Source organism: Hypomesus transpacificus, chromosome 17 (assembly GCF_021917145.1).
Source record: "Hypomesus transpacificus isolate Combined female chromosome 17, fHypTra1, whole genome shotgun sequence".
NCBI classification, from domain to species: Eukaryota; Metazoa; Chordata; class Actinopteri; order Osmeriformes; family Osmeridae; genus Hypomesus; species Hypomesus transpacificus.
The window spans coordinates 8,181,429-8,199,314 of NC_061076.1; the positions used below are offsets into that span (position 1 = coordinate 8,181,429).

Genomic DNA, 17,886 nt, shown 5'->3' on the forward strand with positions numbered 1-17,886 from the left:
TGCTGTCTGGGTGAAGTGGTTTCCTGTCTGTCTTCTCCTCCTTTCTTTCTCTCATGCTCAAATGATGACATTTCCATTGTAGCCTCTCACTGTGTCTGAAACACAAAATTCTGTTATAAGAAACATAGGTCGCATTTGTGAAAAAACTGTGGGGGTTTTCCCCCTTTACACAACAAAACTAGAGATTCATTTTCTGTGCACACATTTTTCACACACATCCACAATGCCCTTCCATCTGCATTAAGGCCCCCACCCTGGCTGAAATGTGTCCTACCTGGCCTGGCTGAGGGGCGGCTGCCTGTCCTGGGGCCTGTCCTGGCTGGCCGTAGTAGGCAGCCTGCTGTCTGTAGTACTCAGCCCAGGCCGCGCTGTAGTCCTGCTGGCCTCCCGCTGAGGCTGGGGCCCCAGGAGCTGCAGCTGGCCCTCCGGCCCCCGCCGCCGAGCCTCCAGCCTGGGCTAGGTAGGGAAGAGAATAGGCGGGCTTACCGACATGGTACAAGCACCCGTGGAGGAGCGACCCGACATCGGCATATTGTCGATATCCAAACTTAAGCTAGCTGTAAGTTCTTTAGGAGCAGTTCTACGTGCATACATAAAGCCCTCTGACATTACTTGGGAAAAAGCTCTTCAAATAAGTACAAACAATAGTAAACAAACTGTTCTTAACATTTTGTTTTCTCTCCCTAGTTTTGTTTGAGCTCTCTTGCAGTGGCTAAGACTCACCCATCTTCTTGTAGTACTCTTCCCAGGCCTTGGTGTAGTCCGGCTGTCCTCCGGGGGTCTGGCCGGCCTGGTCTCCGGGCGCCTGGGCGGCGGCCGGGTTAGCGGGGTGCTGGCCTGGCACGGCGCCGCCGGGCTGCTGGTAGTACTGGGCGTAGTAGGCAGCCCAGGCGGCGTTGGGGTCCACGGCAGCTGCCTTGCCTAGAAAAGATGGCAGTTGGAGTGAGGTCCTCATAGGGGTGAGCTTTCCCTGCTAGTGGTCTCTGCTTGGAAACCAGAGGGGGGAGAAACAGAGACAGGGTTATCAATCACTGGCCCGACACAGGACTGATCTGCATTCTCCCAGCGCAGGCTCTGCACTGGGGCTAAAGGCAGCAGGTTCAAACGACTCCCGTTTGTGACCGCTGGTCTGAAACGACTGGGAGGGCCGAGGCGTTGTCCTAACTCCCAGGCTAATGCCCCGAGCCTCAGCCTGTGCTTAGCCAGCAGTCTTTTCAACGTCAGCAGTCACAAAAGAGTACCAACGTAGACAATATCAATCCCAACAAGCGAGTAGTAGCTCCTCATCAGACATGCCACCACTTCACTAGCAATAGAGTCGGGTGGAAGGTTGTGGGTCACTCACTGGGGTCATGGGGAGCCTGAGGCTGCCACTGCTGGTAGGTGTTGCCCCAACCCTGTGGGGGGTACTGGTGAGGCCCAGGGGGACCCCCACTGGTAAAAGAAAGAAGAACACGTTCATCACTTGCTATACATTTTCCATAGACAGCAGTTTACAGTGTCGTAATCGCATATCTCCATGTACGATATCAATCCGCGACATACATTCGGAACTCCTCATTTCCCTTCATTTCACCGTCTTACGCTTAACACCGAAATGAATGACATACTGGGAAATATGGTGCTTAAATATGTGTGTGTGTGTGTGATCAAATCAAGACTCACTGTGGACCAGGGGCCCCAGGGGGTCCAGGGTTGTAGGGGTTGGGGTTGTAGGGCCCCATAGGACCAGCCGGGCCCGGCCCTCCAGGACCTGGGCCTACAGGACACAGAGGACCCTGGAGAACACAGCAGAAGGCGGCAATCAGAACCCACACGACTGGGAGAAGTACTGTGGTGACAATCCCCAGTGACAGAATACCAACACACACAATGGTCCTTCAGCTTGAGAGAGAAGAAAAAAATCCATCCATAATCGTCTCAATATTGAGTCACGTCTCCTGGGTTTGTTTGTATCCCTTTTACACTAAACGGTCTATTCTAGAATGAACTGTACCTCGATCTTGTCTTCAATGAGCTGCTTGGCATGGTCAATCTGCTGGGGGGAACCCCTGATGACAAAGAGCTTGAAGTTGGGGTCCCCGTTGGGCGGCGGCTGACGGGAGATCTCCACGAACGCCCCCGTCTGCTGGTTGATGGACTTGACGTTCTCCCCTCCCCTGCCGATCACCAGGCCACACTTGTGGGCTGGGATGGAGAAGGTCATCTCTCCCCCGGGGGGACCCCAGCTGCCCTGACCCCGGCCACGCCCCCTGTTCCCTGGGGGCATTCCTGGAGGACCAGGGGGTCCCTGGGGAAGGGGAGGAAAGCAGACTGTTACATTGCAGCTCATGCACGGTGACTGTCCGTTATGACCCATATTTAAAAGCATTCAGCTCCATCTCCTGGATTAAGATTGTTCAGCTGTAAATACTTATTTTATAAGTAATTACTTACTTATTTTCTGATCTATGACAGCAGCAACAAGGCTGTTTAATACACCTGTGTTGGAACAGCACCTCAGTAGAGAGTGGTTATTATACATGTTTTATCCATGATAGAGCCAGCCAGCCAGAGAATATGTATGTATACAACAGTGTGTGTGAGAGCAGAAGAATGTGTGTGTGTGTGTCCTGCAGAGGTGACAGGTGTGTTGTCGGTCAGTACACACCCCTTGCTCCTCCTCTCTGACCCGGATGCTCTGCAGCAGCTCGTTGATGATCTGGGCTGCGTGGTCACAGCGATCAGGAGGGCCCATGATGTGAGCTATCTTATCGGGACCTGTGCCGTCATCTGAAAGGGCACACCAGTTAGGCCAAACACCAGTAAAAAAACTACAACAAAAAAACTACAATAATGTGACTTTCAACAAGAACCTACGCACCACCATCTACTCATACCTGGTTTGAACTGTATCCTAACCCCAGCATCGTTTTGAATTTTCTTGATCATCTCCCCACTGCGTCCAATCACCACACCCACAGAGTGTCGAGGCACCGGGACCTGACCAATCAAACGAGAGTCATTTTGTCACTTGCAGTCCATTTGACCTTGGTCTAATTAACTTCTCACCGACTCAAACATACTTACGTCCATGCCTCCTCCTCCTCCCCCCCCCATGCGGGAGCCGTACTCGCCCCTGTCTCCGTAACCGGGGTGATCCCTCTCCCTCAGGATCTCCTGAACCAGCTCCTGGGCTTGCTGAGCAGTTCCATTGGACAGAGCAGATATCAGGGCACAAGCACAACGCTAACTGCCGCATGGACTATTGCTACATGAGCAATACCGTCACAGGCTGAGACTAACTGGGATGGGAACGACAGTGTTTAGATCAATGGTTCTCAACCCTGGTCCACGGGCCTTGTCCACACTAATGGGTTTTAGTTTGAAAAATCATTTCTTTCCATTCGGTTTTGGCCTTCCGTCCACACAGACAGCGTTTTTGTCCGCAAAAACTACGCTTTTTGAAAACACATTCCAAAGTGGATCAATTTGAAAAACTCTGCTTTCGCATTGTAGTGTGGACTGTGAAAACAGAGGCTTTTGAAAACAATGACGATAAAGATGAATTTCACTCAGTTTGTACACAGTAATAAATAACTAAACGCACCAAGAAGGAAAATGACGCATGTAGAAGCGTCTTAAATGTTTGTACAAAGACAAAAGCATTTTCAGACGTTTCAGTGTGGATGAAAAACTTTTGTAAAACGCATGAAAACACTAGTGTGGACAGGGAGCATTTTGAAACAAAAACACAATTTTCAAATGCATCCGGATTAATGCAGACAAAGCCTCAGGGACCACCTGCCCAGAGTGTTTTTAGATGTTCCCCTGCTTCAACACACCTGATTCACATGAATGGGTCGTTATCAGGTTTCTACTGAGCTAGATAACAACCCTTTCATGCGGATCAGGTGCGCTGGAAGAGAGAAACATCTCAAACAGGCAGGGCAGGGGGGTCCCTGAGACCAGAATTGAGAACCACTGCTTTAGACGCTTAAAAATCAAAGAAAGAGTCATAAATAAATATTGAAATATTTCGGAGAAACCCTACATAAATGCCCCATAGGCAGCCAGTGTACCTGGACTTTGTATGGTTCTCCGATGATGCGCAGGGGTTTGTCCATGTCAGGTCCCTGAGAGGCATCCTGGATTAGAATCATCTTCACCCCAGCACGCTCCTGGGAGCACACACAGACACATTCAATTAAGTATTGCAGTTGCAATACTTGCAGGTACAACACACACACGGCCAGTTCCCACTGCCCGAGAAAACACCAATGGTTTGGTTCTGTTGGTTTGGTAAGATATCGTATCCCACCAAACCGTCACTGACATGCCTGTTGGCGTTTGTTGGGGCAGTGTCAAACTGGCGGTTACTTTTCCAAACATTCTAAACCCAAAAGTAGAATATTTGGTGTTTGTTAGACACTGTTGGGGCGGTGTGAACTGACCTTTACACACCGAGTCTGGAACATTCCTCTGGCTCCGTACCTGTAACTGTTTGATGGTCTCTCCTCCCTTGCCAATGATGAGGCCAGCCTTGCCAGCAGGGATCATCATCTCCTGCACAGAGCCGCTCTGCCCATTGGTCGCCTCTTGGAAGGAGGAGGGAGGCGTGCCCCTCCCTCGAGACACAATCTCGTCCAACAGCATTTTGGCTTTCCTAACCAGGGATCAAGACAGCGACCGTCTCAGTGCAATTACAAACAAGCAGACGGCTGAATAAAAACAGCTAATGCTAATTTGAAGGAAAAAAAGGGACAAATGACAGAACTGTTGACAAACATGCAGTAAGCATGCAGCTGTGGTCTGACACTCACTGTATGGAGTCAGGGGACCCTGTGAGAGAGACGCTCCTCTCTGGCAGACCTCCACTGTCTGAACACAGGCCAAAGCCATTAACACTCAGCACAGTGAATTTTCAACCGATCCAACCACAAAGAAAAACATTTTATATGTTAAACAGTAACTTTATTACTAACGCTTAACAAAAAGCCTTTCGACGTAGGCAGGGCCCCTGGGACCAAAACGAGACATACCTGGAGCTATCTGAACCTTGCAGCCCGACTCCTGCTGGATCTTATTGATCTGCTCTCCTCCCCGGCCGATAACTGGGGGAGAGGAGAAGGTTACTGTCCACGCTCAGTGGGTCTCTAGGAATTCTGCAGTTGCTTCTGTGGTTCCATGTTCAAAACCCCCAGCATAGACAAAGGCTGACGTGCAGATAGATGTACTCACTGAGTCCAACCATGCTATCAGGAACACTGTATTCCTCTGAGGTGGAAGAGGGTCTGCTGCTACTGTCAGGGAGAGAGGAGCAAAGATCAGACACAAATCAACAAACAAATCATACCTACGCTCTGACTTTGAAAAGGGAAATGCAAATATTAAGCATTTAATACATCAGGTGTTGTGAAAACACTGACTTGTTACCTTTGCTGGGCAAGAGCAGCCAGTTGTGCTCCAATAGCTGTGAGGAAGGAGGAGACAGCAAGAGGATTCACATTACTGACATCTTCCAAGAAGAGGACATGACAAAGACATTTCATATAAACATTAGCACCAACCGGGTTGCTGTGAGTGACTGGTTAGTGCTCAAATATGAAATATTAACAGTTTGAATACCACTGTATACAAGAAAGATACTACTTACATAATGCTGTAGCTGAGTCAATATCACTCTGTGTAGCCATCTTCTTACTCTCCGGTTGATCTATCAAGAAATAACACGATCGATTAGAAAGTTGACTACTGTTCCGTGTGTTCTGTATACATGCAAGAAGAATGAATCTTACGTTACCTGGGTCTTCCAACTGTCTTTTTTGTGCAGAGAATGGAAAGCCATCAGATGCATTACTGTTGTTCATAGGGGGCACTCCAGTATCGCCACCAATCTTTGCAGCAATCTGGTACACAGAACGTAATGTCTTCTAACGGAATGTGTATGCACAGAGGTAGCTACAGACACATAAACGTTTAACTTTTTATGCGTTGATTTAAGGTCGAATTATCATCTGGAATTGGCAGAATCTTGCAATGCGTAGCTAGCTAACTGGCTTACCTATGGGTTACCTGCTGACAGCATTGCATTTGTAGGCAAGGGAGCACGCTAACTGGCTAGTTTGCTTGTTAGCTAACCTAGCTAGCTAGATAACAATAGCTGGCAACTATACTACAACACATGCTCTTTAGAACAGAAAGGTACCCTCAGCTAGCTACATCGAAGAATTGCCTAAATTCAATCAAGCATAATCTCCCTTTTTGAATGCTGAGGCTCTCGAATTACTGTAGCAAACTAACTGCTAGCAAGATAGCTATTTGCTAGCTAGATAGCACAACGACACCCTCCTCCCCTTCTCACTGAGTTGCACTCACGCGCATACTAGCAACCCTCCCCTTCCCTTACCTGCCGGGCCCGTTGTACGGCGTCGGCAAAGGCATCTTTTTTTATTCCTCCACCGTTCCCGATTGCTGCCTGACCACCGAGAGCTGACCCGGCCCCGGGTGGTGGTACCGCACCGTACTCTGACATGTTCGCCAAGAGACAAACGGCGGTGAGAAGACCAAAGTTAAATCACTGTTTAGGCCAGTGTAGAGCTGCGCAGGAGCGGGAAGTCGAACGGCCAAGATTCGGGGAGGAGCAAGGCAAGGGAAGGAATCAGAGATTGAAGGGCGGGCGTAAAGGTTCATTTGAGTTATCCTATCTACTTCGTAAAGTCACCTACACAAATGATAGAAATTATGTCATGCTAAAAGTAAATTTCAAACATAAAAAAATTCAGTCTGTCTTAAAGCTCTGTTATCATAATTTAAGGATGTAATGGCAAACCCATAATAAACCCACCGTGTTCAAACTTGCCACAGTAATAAAGCAGTGACGCATTGGCCCTGTCACTTTTCAAACGTTGTCATAATTTATTATTGTTTCAAAAAGTATTTTGCAGACTTTAGTAAATTTGCTGCCATTGTCAAAACCATAACATCTGTTTATGTCGTCTGTTTTCGTGATTGGTTGCGCCGGTAATGTCAAAGGTTAGCTAACTGGGCATAGGTGCACTCGTTTTTGTAAACTTTGTTTTCCAGTTGGGTCTTCTGTGAACGGAGTTTGCTCCATAAGGGGCTACTTGTCGTGAATCATAGAGAAAAGCTAATATCATGTATCTCTTGTTGTTCATTTACTAGTAAAGGAAATATTCTATACAGTTGTTATATCCTGTAAGGTCCACCCCACCACCACCTTCGGACAGTGGAGATGGTGAAACCAGAGAATGTGTAATATGGAACAACGCGTTATTGACGCCTTGCGTTATTGGGGACACCCGGCGTACAAAGCGTAGGTACTCTGAATTTGGCGCTCTTTGTTTAGACACTACAGGCGCGTTTTTTGAGAAGCATAGACAGTGACCAGTTTTCAATTTTACGAATGGTTTGGAGTTATTTCTTACACATGCATTACTTTATTTGCATGCATACCTGGTTTTTAGACACAATTTTGCTGACAATATTTTTGTTATAGTTAAGTATTTTGAACAGCTATGTGCTATTGACTCAAGCCTTTAAGCTATGACACTCTGCCATAAATTGCTTGCGTCGCTAGTAGTAGCTAGCTAGTAACGCTAGATAATAGTTTCTTGTAAATGTAGCCTCTTTACCTGGCAGCAACATAACTGAACTGTACATAATGACAGTTGCTATCGTGACTTTGTCTAGTACATTGGGATTTATTGAATTTATTCGTCACTGGATGTGCGCGCGGACATTATAACTGGTAAGTACTCTTTGGGTCACGCTCGTGTACTGTACAGGACCATTGTTCTGCTGTCACTTAGCTCGCGAAGGCGCTGACTTGTTTTCCAAACCTGTTGTATTATTTTGCTGTCGGATGTAACGAATATTAGGCAGTAGTGTAGACCTGGCTAGCTTGCACTTCCAGTTTCTAAACATTAAAACAACGAAACAAACCATTGTCATTATTATAGGTCTGTTGAACTATGGCTGACGTCGTTGCAATGGCATCTGTCATTGAAGACTTTGAGACTCAGGTAGGTATGTTTAGATGTCATTGATTTGGAGCAACATTACAGTGCGTGCACAGCATCCATACTGACTGGGCTAGTGCATGTCAAGAAATTGAACTTAAACTTTGGATAACGTTGGGATGAGGAATATAGGCCACAAAGTCTCTGTGTACATTCTCTTCTCCACAGCCATGCAAGAAATCACGCAAAAGTGTGGACACTCCAGCTGTCAAGACCATCACAAACTACTTTTCCCCTGTGCCAAAGTCTATGGAGAAACCCTTCTCTCCACCTAAGTCCAACAACATCATGGACTACTTCAATCGCAAGACCCCACCCGAAAGAGAGAAGGACGCCACCGCAGAGCAGTCCAAAGAAAACCATCTGGGAAACGAGTCCCATCAGGTTGTTAGCGGCACGGAGAAGACTGTGAAGCAGCCAGGTAAGCTCCCCAAAAAACGGGGGAGGCCCTGCAAAGCTGCCAGGCGGCTGCAGGAGAAGGAGACGGAGGGCTCCACAGAGGAGTGTGTGATTGTTGAAAGCCTCGGCGATGATGGAAGCTCCCGGGAGATGACGGTGAATGGCTCAGACATCTTGGGGAGTGACACAGCTGCTCTGTTGGCCCAGGTCTGTGCTGATGCTTGTGTGGATGAGGACACCATAGGAAAAAAACGACCGGGTACTGTCACTGCACAACGGGGTCATAAAGAGGAACCTGATCAAAAAGACTCTACTTCTACCAAGAAAAAGTCAGGGAAATCCGCTGACAGTTCCGTTGCTGAAGGACCCCCCGTTGACCAGGTCGAACGTTCCCAGCCTGCTGGGATAAGAGCAATGAAAGGGAAAGCTAAGCAGGAACAGGCGCAGCACGATGGGGAGGAGTGCGTACCTGAGGTGGAGGAGGCTGAGCAGTCCTTATGCGACGTGAGCATGGAGGTGAACGTGGATGAGGCATCTCAACTCAATAGCAGCACCGTCACCATCTCTTTTGAGGACTTCCTGCAGAGTCAGGACCGAGAGGAAGGCAAGGGGCACAAGAAAGATGGGATGGAGGACGAGGTGAGCAAAGACAGCGTGGAGTCGAGAGAGAAAGAGGGAGATGTGGCGGATGTCCCCAAACTAGCTGGTTGTGAAGGTCCTCAAGTGTCTCCCAGAACTCTCACCTTCCAGGCAGAGGTGCACGCCATCTCCCTTAACCACGAGCCTGCCAGGGCTGTGGAGAAGAAGGTGGCCTCCATCTTCACCAGGAGGAAAGGGGAGGGGAGCCCAGTGGAGGTAAGGCCTTCCTCCTCTCTGCATCCCAAGCCAAGGCCTGAGCTACTGCCTGTCCCCAAACGGAAGTCTAACGTGGTTCTCCAAGAGGAGGACCTGGAGCTGGCAATGGTGGAGTCTGATTCCACACCCAAGTGCAGCCAGGCCGAGAGAAAGCAGTTCATGAGTGCCTTCAAGCAGCCCATCCAGGAGGGAGCTAAAGCCAAGCTAGGTAAGGGACAGGGCAAGCAGAAGCAGCCTGCAGATAAGGTCCCAGAGGAGGCTGGGGATGAGGGAGCTGACAGGGACATCTCCAGTGTTCCTGCAGTTGAACAGCCCAGTGCTGGTGACAAGGAGGAAAAGGGAATGAAAAAGAAGCCAGGAAGAAAAGGGAGGAAGAAGGTCCAGAACGAGAAGTCCTCTCCCTCACCTGCCACACAGGAAGAACCCGACCCCAAGGAGACAGGAGCTCAAGAGGCAGAAGAAGAACCGGCAGTGGTGCCCACCACGTCCACCCCCGCCACCACCCCAACAGTCAAGAGATCCAGAAGAAAAATCCCCCTCAGACCAGTATGTGTAGCCAAGGAGGCTGGGACTTTGAACCCGACTCGAAAGACAAAAAGCCGCAAGAAGGGTAATGATGCCGGGGTCCCCCCGGACAGCCCGGCCCACATGTCAACCCCCAGGTCCAGACACAGAGTGTTCCTGGCTCAGATGGTCTCCCCTCCTGACGAGAAGGAAAGTCCCATCAGGTAAGACGTTAACAATTGACCATTAAGTGTCTGTATGTTTTGTTGTGAAAACATATTTTGTCATGCTGTTTTGTTTATATTGATGTATTTTTCCCTTTAGGATGAAATTCACACGGGTCTTTCCAAAGCCTGAAGCTTTTAGTGACTTTGAAATACTGAGTCCTCCTGCTAATAAGGTAAATGTTATGAGCTGTATAAAAAACAAACTGCTGTGCACATGTGTATTGTATTAACATAATTACATTACAGGTGGCAATAAACAATCATTTTTGTCTCGCTCAGGGATCAAATGCCTCTAAGAAAAGAAAGCAGGCCAAAAGGTTGGTAGAAAAAGCCAAAGCGATACAAAAGAACAAGAAGGATACCTCAAAGGATCGGGGTTCTTTACGAAGGTCTTCACGGAGTCATACCTCCACCATAAGGAGCTTCTGTGAGAATGAGGTACTGGAATCAGATAACAAGAAATAATTCAATTTGAAGAGGAGGATATTTCTGTCTTAATTTGCCTACCTTTCTGCAAACTGCTTTAAATAATCCAAAATTGTATTTTTGTTTGTGTGTGCAGGAGTCTGTGGTTTGCTTAGAGGAGGGGCAGAGTGACTCTGCACCGACAAAGAGAAAATCTCAGAAACGGTTACGGAGTCTTAATGAGGTTTTGGGGAAACCCGCTGCCAAGAATCCAGCAGGTATTTTGTCACTCTTACAAGGGTTCCACTGGAAATTCCCAATGAGCATAAAGAAAGCCATCGCTTGGAATGTTAAATATAGTTTTTTTATTAAATTTTTTCAGCTTCCAAAGCCACCCCATTGGTCCTGGGTAAAAAGGCACAGAGGGCGTCGACAGGCATATCCATATTTGATGAAAGCAGGTAGAGACATCTCTTGGATAAAAGCATGTACATGTTTCTTGTGAACTCACAGTGCTTTTATGTATGCCAAACCAGTTCTGTTATTCACATCATTTCCAACATAGTAGAATTCTCTATGCACTGACACTCCCATACTAACCTCACATGTGGTCTTCTCCAGCCACGAGGGCTCAGAGAACTCCCAGGATGATGAGCAGTTAAGAGCACGCAGAGAGTTCCTGAAGAGTGGCCTTCCTGAATCCTTCAAGAGGCAGATAGCCAGAAGTGTTGCCTCCCAGGAGGCCTACTCCGTCTCCTGCTCCTCCTTCCAGCCCACTGTACACGTCCTGCAGACACCACAGGGTGAGTTGGATATGTTCATCGGAAAAATTCATTGTGTGACCTGCAGCAATTGTTACACAAACGGACAACTACGATACCAACAAAACCACAGCACCAACAACAAACGGAGCACCTCAAAGCGACACGTCACCAAAGTGCTTTACATATTACAAGGATCCTCACGCAGAGGCCCAGTTATTTTTGTTACCCAATTTGTCCAGAGTTGTACAGCCCTCACCCCCTTTCTTGACTTGTGATTTGATCTTATCTCTATATAAGACTTAATGGGTAGGTACTTCAGAGAAGCTTTTTTGTCATGGTGACATGTTAAATTTGAGACAGCCCCCTTTGTGTTTATATTGACAGATTGCACTCTCTGGACTCTCCCGTGGCCTGTCGCACCTTTACTACAAGGCTTAAAGGAGGTGAAAAGCCTGTCGTCAAACCCTCTCCCATGTGTACACGGTTCCCCCTTCTCTAAGACTGTGCCAGTGTCTAGAGTCCATGCTAAGGAGGTAAGTCTAAACGTTGTATTTGACAAGGGCCCTGGAGGTTTCTCTTTCGACACCCGGTCATGCTCAGTAACTGCCGTTCTCCAGGGCTCCGGCTGGAGGGAGGAAATCTCTCAGAAGGCTCGTCAGCTGCTCGCCGAGGAGATCAGCGTGTCCAACCCTGCCTTCCCGGCTCACAGGTTCCTCACTCACTTCCTGAAGAGGCGGGCCGATCACCTCCAGCCGTGCGCCACCTCGGGTGAGAGGAGCAGATGAGATAACTCATCGTGACGGGGGGGGTGGGGGACTCTATTTTCTTTTTTTCTTTTTGACTCTATTTTCTTTTTTCTTTTCTGGTGTAATGTCAGCGGTTTGTCGTAATACTTCCTCTTGTCTCGTGATGCTGTAGAGGTCCCGCTTGGCCCCAAAGCCCTCGGCGCCCCAGCATCTGTCGAGGCGGTGGGGGGGAAGAGGAAGCGGGTGGATGAGGGGGTGGTGAAGGTGACCAAGAAGCAGAGGTCCAGCAGGTCTGAGGGGGAGGAGAAGGGCACAGAGGCTTCAGGTGCTGCCCCCACCCCCGAACCCCAGCCCCCCGGGAGGCGAGGGCGGACCAGGGGGGCTGACAGACAGCATCCCTCAATAGAGACCACACCTCTCCCTCCTTCTGGAGACGTAGTGGTGGTTCTGGACGACTCTCCTGTGTCAGAGGAGGCTGGGAAACAAGGTGAGAAACCTGCCCTCGCGAACATTACAGGGTTTCCCGCAGCACTTTTCAGTTAAGGCGGCCGCCTAAGCAACACACGCCTGCCGCCTTAACTACGTCGTCCGAAAAACAACTGCGATATCCGCCGTGTTACTCTGTCATGTTTTCTCACTTTCATTCCAAAACGCCAGTCTCCCTTCTCTGCAGAACTCATTCGTCTATCGCACAAACTAGCTCTGTCTCGGAAATGCATCTATTTACGTTTGTTTCCCGTCATTGTAAATGTCATTTGACAGTGTTGGGTGACTTGCCGTGTCCATGTTTCAACAGACTCGATGAAGGAGGACGTGTTGTGGACCGAGAAGTATCAACCGCAGCACTCCAGCGATGTCATAGGAAACACCGGCTCAGTCAGGAGACTCCACAGGTAAAGGCGAGCGCGTCTCCTCTGTACACAAGAACACACGAGTCACCCCGGACGATACAAAACAGACCCAGTGATTCATCAGTCAGTGGGCTTAGACGCGCTAGTTGGACAGGCATTTTGGTCCGGTTTCGTCCGCCTAAAGTTTGAATGAACTGCCCTACCTTGCAGTTGGCTGAAGGAATGGAAGCTCCGAACCGACCGGGAAGAGAGGAAGGAACAGAAGAAGCAAAAGGAAGGCAACAGCAACGGTGAGAGCCCATCCACTCTCGGACCTCCCAACTGAATTTGACTTTTGTTCATGGACGGTGACAGGACCTGTGTGTGTGTGTGGTCCTTCTCCCAGACTCGTGGGACTGTGGGGAGGATGACTCCCAGGAGGGTGAGGAGCTGACGTGTAACACCCTGCTGATCAGCGGCCCCACAGGGGTGGGCAAGACCGCCGCCGTCTACGCCTGTGCCCAGGAACTCGGCTTCAAGGTCCCCGTCTTCCCTCTGACAAACGACACATACACACACTGGGGCCTGGTTTCCCCGACGTGGATTAAGCCTAGTCCTAGACAAACGTTTTCAATCCAGATCTTCATTGAATGTTTCCTCTTACTTTAGGACTAAGCTTAATCCATGTTGGGGAAACTGGGCCTAGAACATTAAGGTCACTGTAAGGTTGTCAAATTGTCTAGTTTCTAGATAACATTTTTGTAAATACGTGCCTGCCCACCCACCCGCCTCCCTCTAGGTTTTCGAAGTGAACGCGTCGTCTCAGCGCAGCGGCAGGCAGATCCTGTCCCAGCTGAAGGAGGCCACCCAGTCCCACCAGGTGGACATCCAGGGAGTCAACACCCACAAGCCCACCTACTTCAACAGCTGCTCCGCCCGGCTGAGCTACTCTCCCAGTGAGTGGAGAGAGCACTTTATACCCACATGTTGTTTTGTAATGAGAGTTTATTTGACTTGTTTTAAAGAATCGTTAAGTAGGGTGCCATGCTAGCATGCGAAGGGATGAGAAGACTCTGAGAAGAATAAAGAATAATACTCTTTAGTCGCCTTAGTAGTCTTAACAGTTGTCGTCTCCATCCCGCCCCCCAGGGAAGGTGAACACCCCTCGTAGGGTGGTGTCCTCCCCCAGGAAAGTCCCCCAGTCCCCCCGCGGCCCTAAGAGGGGAGGCCTGGCTCCCACCTCCCTGACCAGCTTCTTCAAGATGGGACGACCCCCCAGCAAAGAGCCCGCCAACCCTGACAAGACTCAGCCAACAGGTACGAGTCACCTAACAGCCTCTGGGGGGGTCAAATGGCCCTTTTGGCTTTCCGTAGGTCTACGCTGTGTATGTGCCCCACCACACCTGCTGTCTAGTCAGACACGTCATATCACTCTGTCTCTACCTCAACGCAGTTGCTCCTCATAAGGCTTCCAAACCCAAGGAGACCAAAGAGCCTCCGCCCCCGCCAGCCGGCAGCGCCACGGAGCCTCCCAGCGAGGAGAACAGCAAGAAGACGGCCACGTCGCTCATCCTGTTCGAGGAGGTGGACGTCATCCTGGATGACGACTCGGGCTTCCTGGCCGCCATCAAGACCTTCATGGCCACCACCAAGAGACCTGTGATCCTGACCACCAGCGGTGAGAGGACCAAGCCCACGGGGGCCCTGGTGGTCTTGTAGATTGAAGTGTAAATACGGAGCAGGACTGTCGTCTTTATGTGGCCTCATGCTCTTGATGGTATTCTGGAACAGATATCTAATATTTATATATCTCTTTTTTATTATATATATTTCTTTTTTAGATCCAAGCTTCAGTACAACATTTGATGGATTCTTTGAGGAAATCCATTTCAATACTCCTTTAGTGGTAAGAAATCCACTATGGTCAACACCGTTTGCAGTACCGTGTAACTAACCTCGTAAACAAGCAAACATGGCTACCCGAGTGATCCAGGCTAGCCCATCACAGCCGTGATCCTCATTCGTTTCAAAGTAAACAATCAGGAGTGTGTGGGTTGCTAACGGCGGGCGTCCCCTCCTCCGTCCAGGTGAACGTGGGCAGCTACCTGCAGCTGCTGTGCCTGGCCGAGAACACGAGGACAGACCCCGGGGACGTGTCCACCATGCTCAGCCTCAACGGCTGTGACATCCGCCAGAGCCTTCTGCACCTGCAGTACTGGACACGCAGCTCCGGGGGGCGCCCCGCTCCCTGTGTGCTCCCACGGTCGCTCGGCACAGGTACTGACGCGGGGAGCGAGGACATCCTGGAAGGCACACTCCCGGGGAAAAAAACTGAGTTTTGACACCTTTTTTTAAATCGATTTTCAAAAGTATTCATGTTGTTTCTGCTGACTGTGTTCATCCTCAGAGTCCCAGGCGAAGGCCGAGGTGGAGGTAGAGGGGGCGGCAGACGGCGGCGTGTGCGAGGAGGTGACCCTGCCTCCCTGTGACATGGGCTGCACTCAGCAGATGCTGGGACTGCTGAATGTGGAGCCAGACAGAGATGTGCTGGACATGCTCACGGTTGGTGTTTTTTTTATTTCACGAGGATTCACTGAGATTAAAAAAATCGCTTTTACAGTTGTGCCCTGGCCAAGACGGGCATGACCAAAAAAAACTAAAAACACATTTAAAACACAACATTAGGAAATCAAAACACAGCAGCCATATCATCCAGTGCCAAAAAAATAACCAAAAAAATAATGCTGCAATAATGACCCTCCCTGTGGTACGTTCAGTGTGGGAACAGGTGAGGGGGCCTGACACTGTCCCGGAGTAGGAGTAGTGTTAGACCATGGCCACACAAAAACAAAATAAGTACCCAAAGTCCAATGATATTTACAGTATATGACACCTCAGGGAACAAGCCTAGCGTAAACTTCCAAACTTAACTATGTGGTTTGTTCTGTGTGTACAACCAAAACGAACTTAAAACGCTTATACATCGGTTCGGTGTATACGTAACGATGATAAAACGAAATCAACTAATAACAACGCGTGTGTGTCCTCAGAGCCAGAACGCAGCCGAGCCAGGCTGCCTTGAGGTGCTGAGGGCCAGCCGGAGGAGAGGCCTGGACCTGCTCTACTCCAACATGGAGGCAATACTACCCCTCCCTGTCACTCACCTCACCATCACAGCATCTAGGAATCCACAAGCGCTCAGCAAAATACAGGACGTGCCATTCGCCGAGCCCCTGGAAGCGGCCAGCCCAGCCCCGCACCCTGACGGCCTGCCCCCTGTCTGGCTGCCGCAGGCTGCAGAGGGCTCGGACGGCGGCAGCCCAGTGAAGCGCTCCTCCGCCATGAAGACGAGGAAGAAGAGGCAGCATTGCCCGGAGGACCAGGACCCCTTCCACTCCGACTCGGACTCTGGCGACGCCTTCCTGTCCCTCCGCGAGCCACACCGCGCCCCTCAGGCATCCCGGGTACCGGAAGACGCCTCGACGGACGTCCAGGAAAAGAGCGGCGGCGACACCGCCGCTCCCGTGAGGATGAGACTGGTGCCGTTAACCCCAGAGCAGAGGGCGAAGAGTGAGCCTGTGTCTCGCTGCCTGAGCTCCCTGGCTGAGTTTCTGGACCACATGTCGTTCCTGGACTCCTCCCTGCTCCACCCGGCCACACGGCCAGGGGGCGCCAGAGGCTCGCTGGTGTTTGGCCTCGCGAGCAGAGCAGAGGTGAAGGACGGGATGACAGACGAGCCCAGGGAGGAGTGTGATCGAGGGAGCTGGGCCGAGGGAGAGAGAAGGCTGGAGATCCAGGCTATGGTGGAGGCTCTGAGCTTCCAGCGGTGTAGACGAGGGGTGGAGGTGGGATGGACCAGGGCCCAGGCTCTAGGGGGGGAGCTGGGAGAGGAGGTAGTGAAGGAGCTCTCTCTCCCGGTGGCCCCTCACAGACAAGGCTTCAGCCTCACCCTGGACCTCCCCTGTGAAGCCAAGTAAGTCCAATTACGATTCCAATTCCAAAATATTGTGTTCACACTTTAGCAGTGGAACGATGACAAAATGTGGCGAATGAAGAGGAATGATCTGGCTACTGTTGCTAAAGGCTTTGTTCATGTCTTATTTGTGTCAGAGTGCTCCAGGCTAGGAAGGGAGTGATGGACACCTTCCTGTCCGCCCGGGTTAACGGGACCCTGGGGAACCGACGGGCGGTAGCCCTCGACTACCTGCCCACACTACGAGCAATCTGTAAAACGGAGACACTGAAGGAGCAGGGCAAGACTAAACGCCGGTGAGACCACAGGCTCAGGGTTAGAAATCGGGGGGTGAAAAGACCCATGAAGTTATACTGACACGTGTTCATTGATTGAGCTCATTTCATGACGTACTACCATGTAAAGCTGTCCTGATCATTTACATCCCTGTCCTCCTTTTAGATTCCTCCACTACCTGGAGTCCATCCACCTGGGCCTGCCCAAGAACACATTACAGCACCTGGCCGAGGGCTTCCCCTGAACCAGCGGTCACCTGGAGGTGTTGCCACTGGAACTCTTTAAGAGCATGGCACATGCAGGAAGTCCCACCCGGAAGGTGGTCTCCGTTCTCTCTATCCAGCGTCCTCCTGCCCGTACGGCCCCAGACAGCAGCCCTGTCTTTTAACACGCTGCTCATTCATCTCAGGAGGGGTGCAGTCAGAGTGGATTATGGGGGCCGTGGGCTGTTTGTGTACTTGACTTTGATTGCTAACAGAAGAGATGAGATTGAATCAGTCCTCTCGTCAGGCAAGAGGTGCCTGAACCTGGGGCCATACTGACAGCTCATTATGCATTTGTACAGTAATTATTAAACAGTAGTTGTCTTTTAATATGTGAGAGAGATTGTTTTAGGGATGTTGTTGCGTAGAAACGGAGACGTTTCTAAATGCTGTAATAAATGAGGCTTTGCTGGTGGATGCAATGGTGTATCTTTTTTTGTATTGGTGCTTGCATGAAGTTAACACACCTGTACAGTATAAAGCACACTTGTAGAAATGATTGGCTTGTATAAATATTGTTTCTGTCAATACTAACTCTTTTTTATTAATGCACTCTGGACCTCACTTGTTGCCCTCATGATTGTGTGGCATCTCTATATAATTTCATCATGAATCACCATGTT

The 17,886-nt window shown here is 49.9% G+C and overlaps 2 protein-coding genes across 9 annotated transcripts; one reads left to right on the forward strand and one right to left on the reverse strand.

Annotated features, from left to right (window-relative positions):
* On the reverse strand, positions 1 to 6,610 carry LOC124480058 (far upstream element-binding protein 2-like). 5 transcript variants are annotated; one of them, XM_047039116.1, is made up of 18 exons: positions 6,389 to 6,610; positions 5,783 to 5,888; positions 5,636 to 5,695; positions 5,416 to 5,452; positions 5,221 to 5,279; positions 5,022 to 5,093; positions 4,803 to 4,860; positions 4,474 to 4,645; positions 4,062 to 4,160; positions 3,070 to 3,180; positions 2,880 to 2,982; positions 2,651 to 2,772; positions 1,997 to 2,290; positions 1,666 to 1,778; positions 1,346 to 1,434; positions 724 to 921; positions 275 to 456; positions 1 to 95 (listed from the first exon to the last, which is right to left on the reverse strand). In XM_047039116.1, the coding sequence occupies exons 1-18, from the start codon at positions 6,512 to 6,514 to the stop codon at positions 87 to 89; spliced, it is 2,010 nt and encodes a 669-aa protein (XP_046895072.1). In that variant the 5' UTR covers positions 6,515 to 6,610; the 3' UTR covers positions 1 to 86. The 5 variants fall into 5 exon arrangements, with proteins under 5 accessions (XP_046895072.1, XP_046895071.1, XP_046895073.1 ...); XM_047039115.1 differs by having other exon boundaries at positions 5,221 to 5,282; XM_047039117.1 differs by lacking the exon at positions 6,389 to 6,610 and adding an exon at positions 6,044 to 6,345 and having other exon boundaries at positions 5,221 to 5,282.
* On the forward strand, positions 6,524 to 17,642 carry atad5a (ATPase family AAA domain containing 5a). Of its 4 annotated transcripts, XM_047039101.1 has the most exons (24): positions 6,524 to 7,315; positions 7,693 to 7,750; positions 7,962 to 8,024; positions 8,190 to 10,003; positions 10,104 to 10,179; positions 10,286 to 10,444; positions 10,569 to 10,689; positions 10,794 to 10,872; positions 11,033 to 11,214; positions 11,560 to 11,708; positions 11,793 to 11,943; positions 12,094 to 12,408; positions 12,718 to 12,814; positions 12,983 to 13,062; positions 13,158 to 13,291; positions 13,551 to 13,707; positions 13,901 to 14,068; positions 14,205 to 14,429; positions 14,593 to 14,657; positions 14,839 to 15,028; positions 15,159 to 15,313; positions 15,802 to 16,724; positions 16,862 to 17,020; positions 17,166 to 17,642. In XM_047039101.1, exons 3-24 carry the CDS (start codon positions 7,974 to 7,976, stop codon positions 17,242 to 17,244), a joined length of 5,529 nt encoding a protein of 1,842 aa, XP_046895057.1. In that variant the 5' UTR covers positions 6,524 to 7,315; positions 7,693 to 7,750; positions 7,962 to 7,973; the 3' UTR covers positions 17,245 to 17,642. The 4 variants fall into 4 exon arrangements, with proteins under 4 accessions (XP_046895057.1, XP_046895058.1, XP_046895055.1 ...); XM_047039102.1 differs by lacking the exon at positions 7,693 to 7,750 and having other exon boundaries at positions 6,820 to 7,315; XM_047039099.1 differs by lacking the exon at positions 6,524 to 7,315 and having other exon boundaries at positions 7,325 to 7,750.
* Positions 17,643 to 17,886: the final 244 nt, after the last annotated feature.

Excerpts from the sequence above, each read along its gene's own strand:
- LOC124480058 (XM_047039115.1), bottom strand. The coding sequence starts at position 6,514 with ATGTCAGAGTACGGTGCGGTACCACCACCCGGGGCCGGGTCAGCTCTC. Across the intron at positions 5,453-5,635 it reads TGACTCAGCTACAGCATTAT|CTATTGGAGCACAACTGGCT; the intron begins GTAAGTAGTATC and ends CCTTCCTCACAG. Across the intron at positions 922-1,345 it reads TCAGGCTCCCCATGACCCCA|GCAAGGCAGCTGCCGTGGAC; the intron begins GTGAGTGACCCA and ends CATCTTTTCTAG.
- atad5a (XM_047039101.1), top strand. The coding sequence starts at position 7,974 with ATGGCTGACGTCGTTGCAATGGCATCTGTCATTGAAGACTTTGAGACT. Across the intron at positions 11,215-11,559 it reads CGTCCTGCAGACACCACAGG|ATTGCACTCTCTGGACTCTC; the intron begins GTGAGTTGGATA and ends TTATATTGACAG. Across the intron at positions 12,815-12,982 it reads TCAGTCAGGAGACTCCACAG|TTGGCTGAAGGAATGGAAGC; the intron begins GTAAAGGCGAGC and ends CCTACCTTGCAG.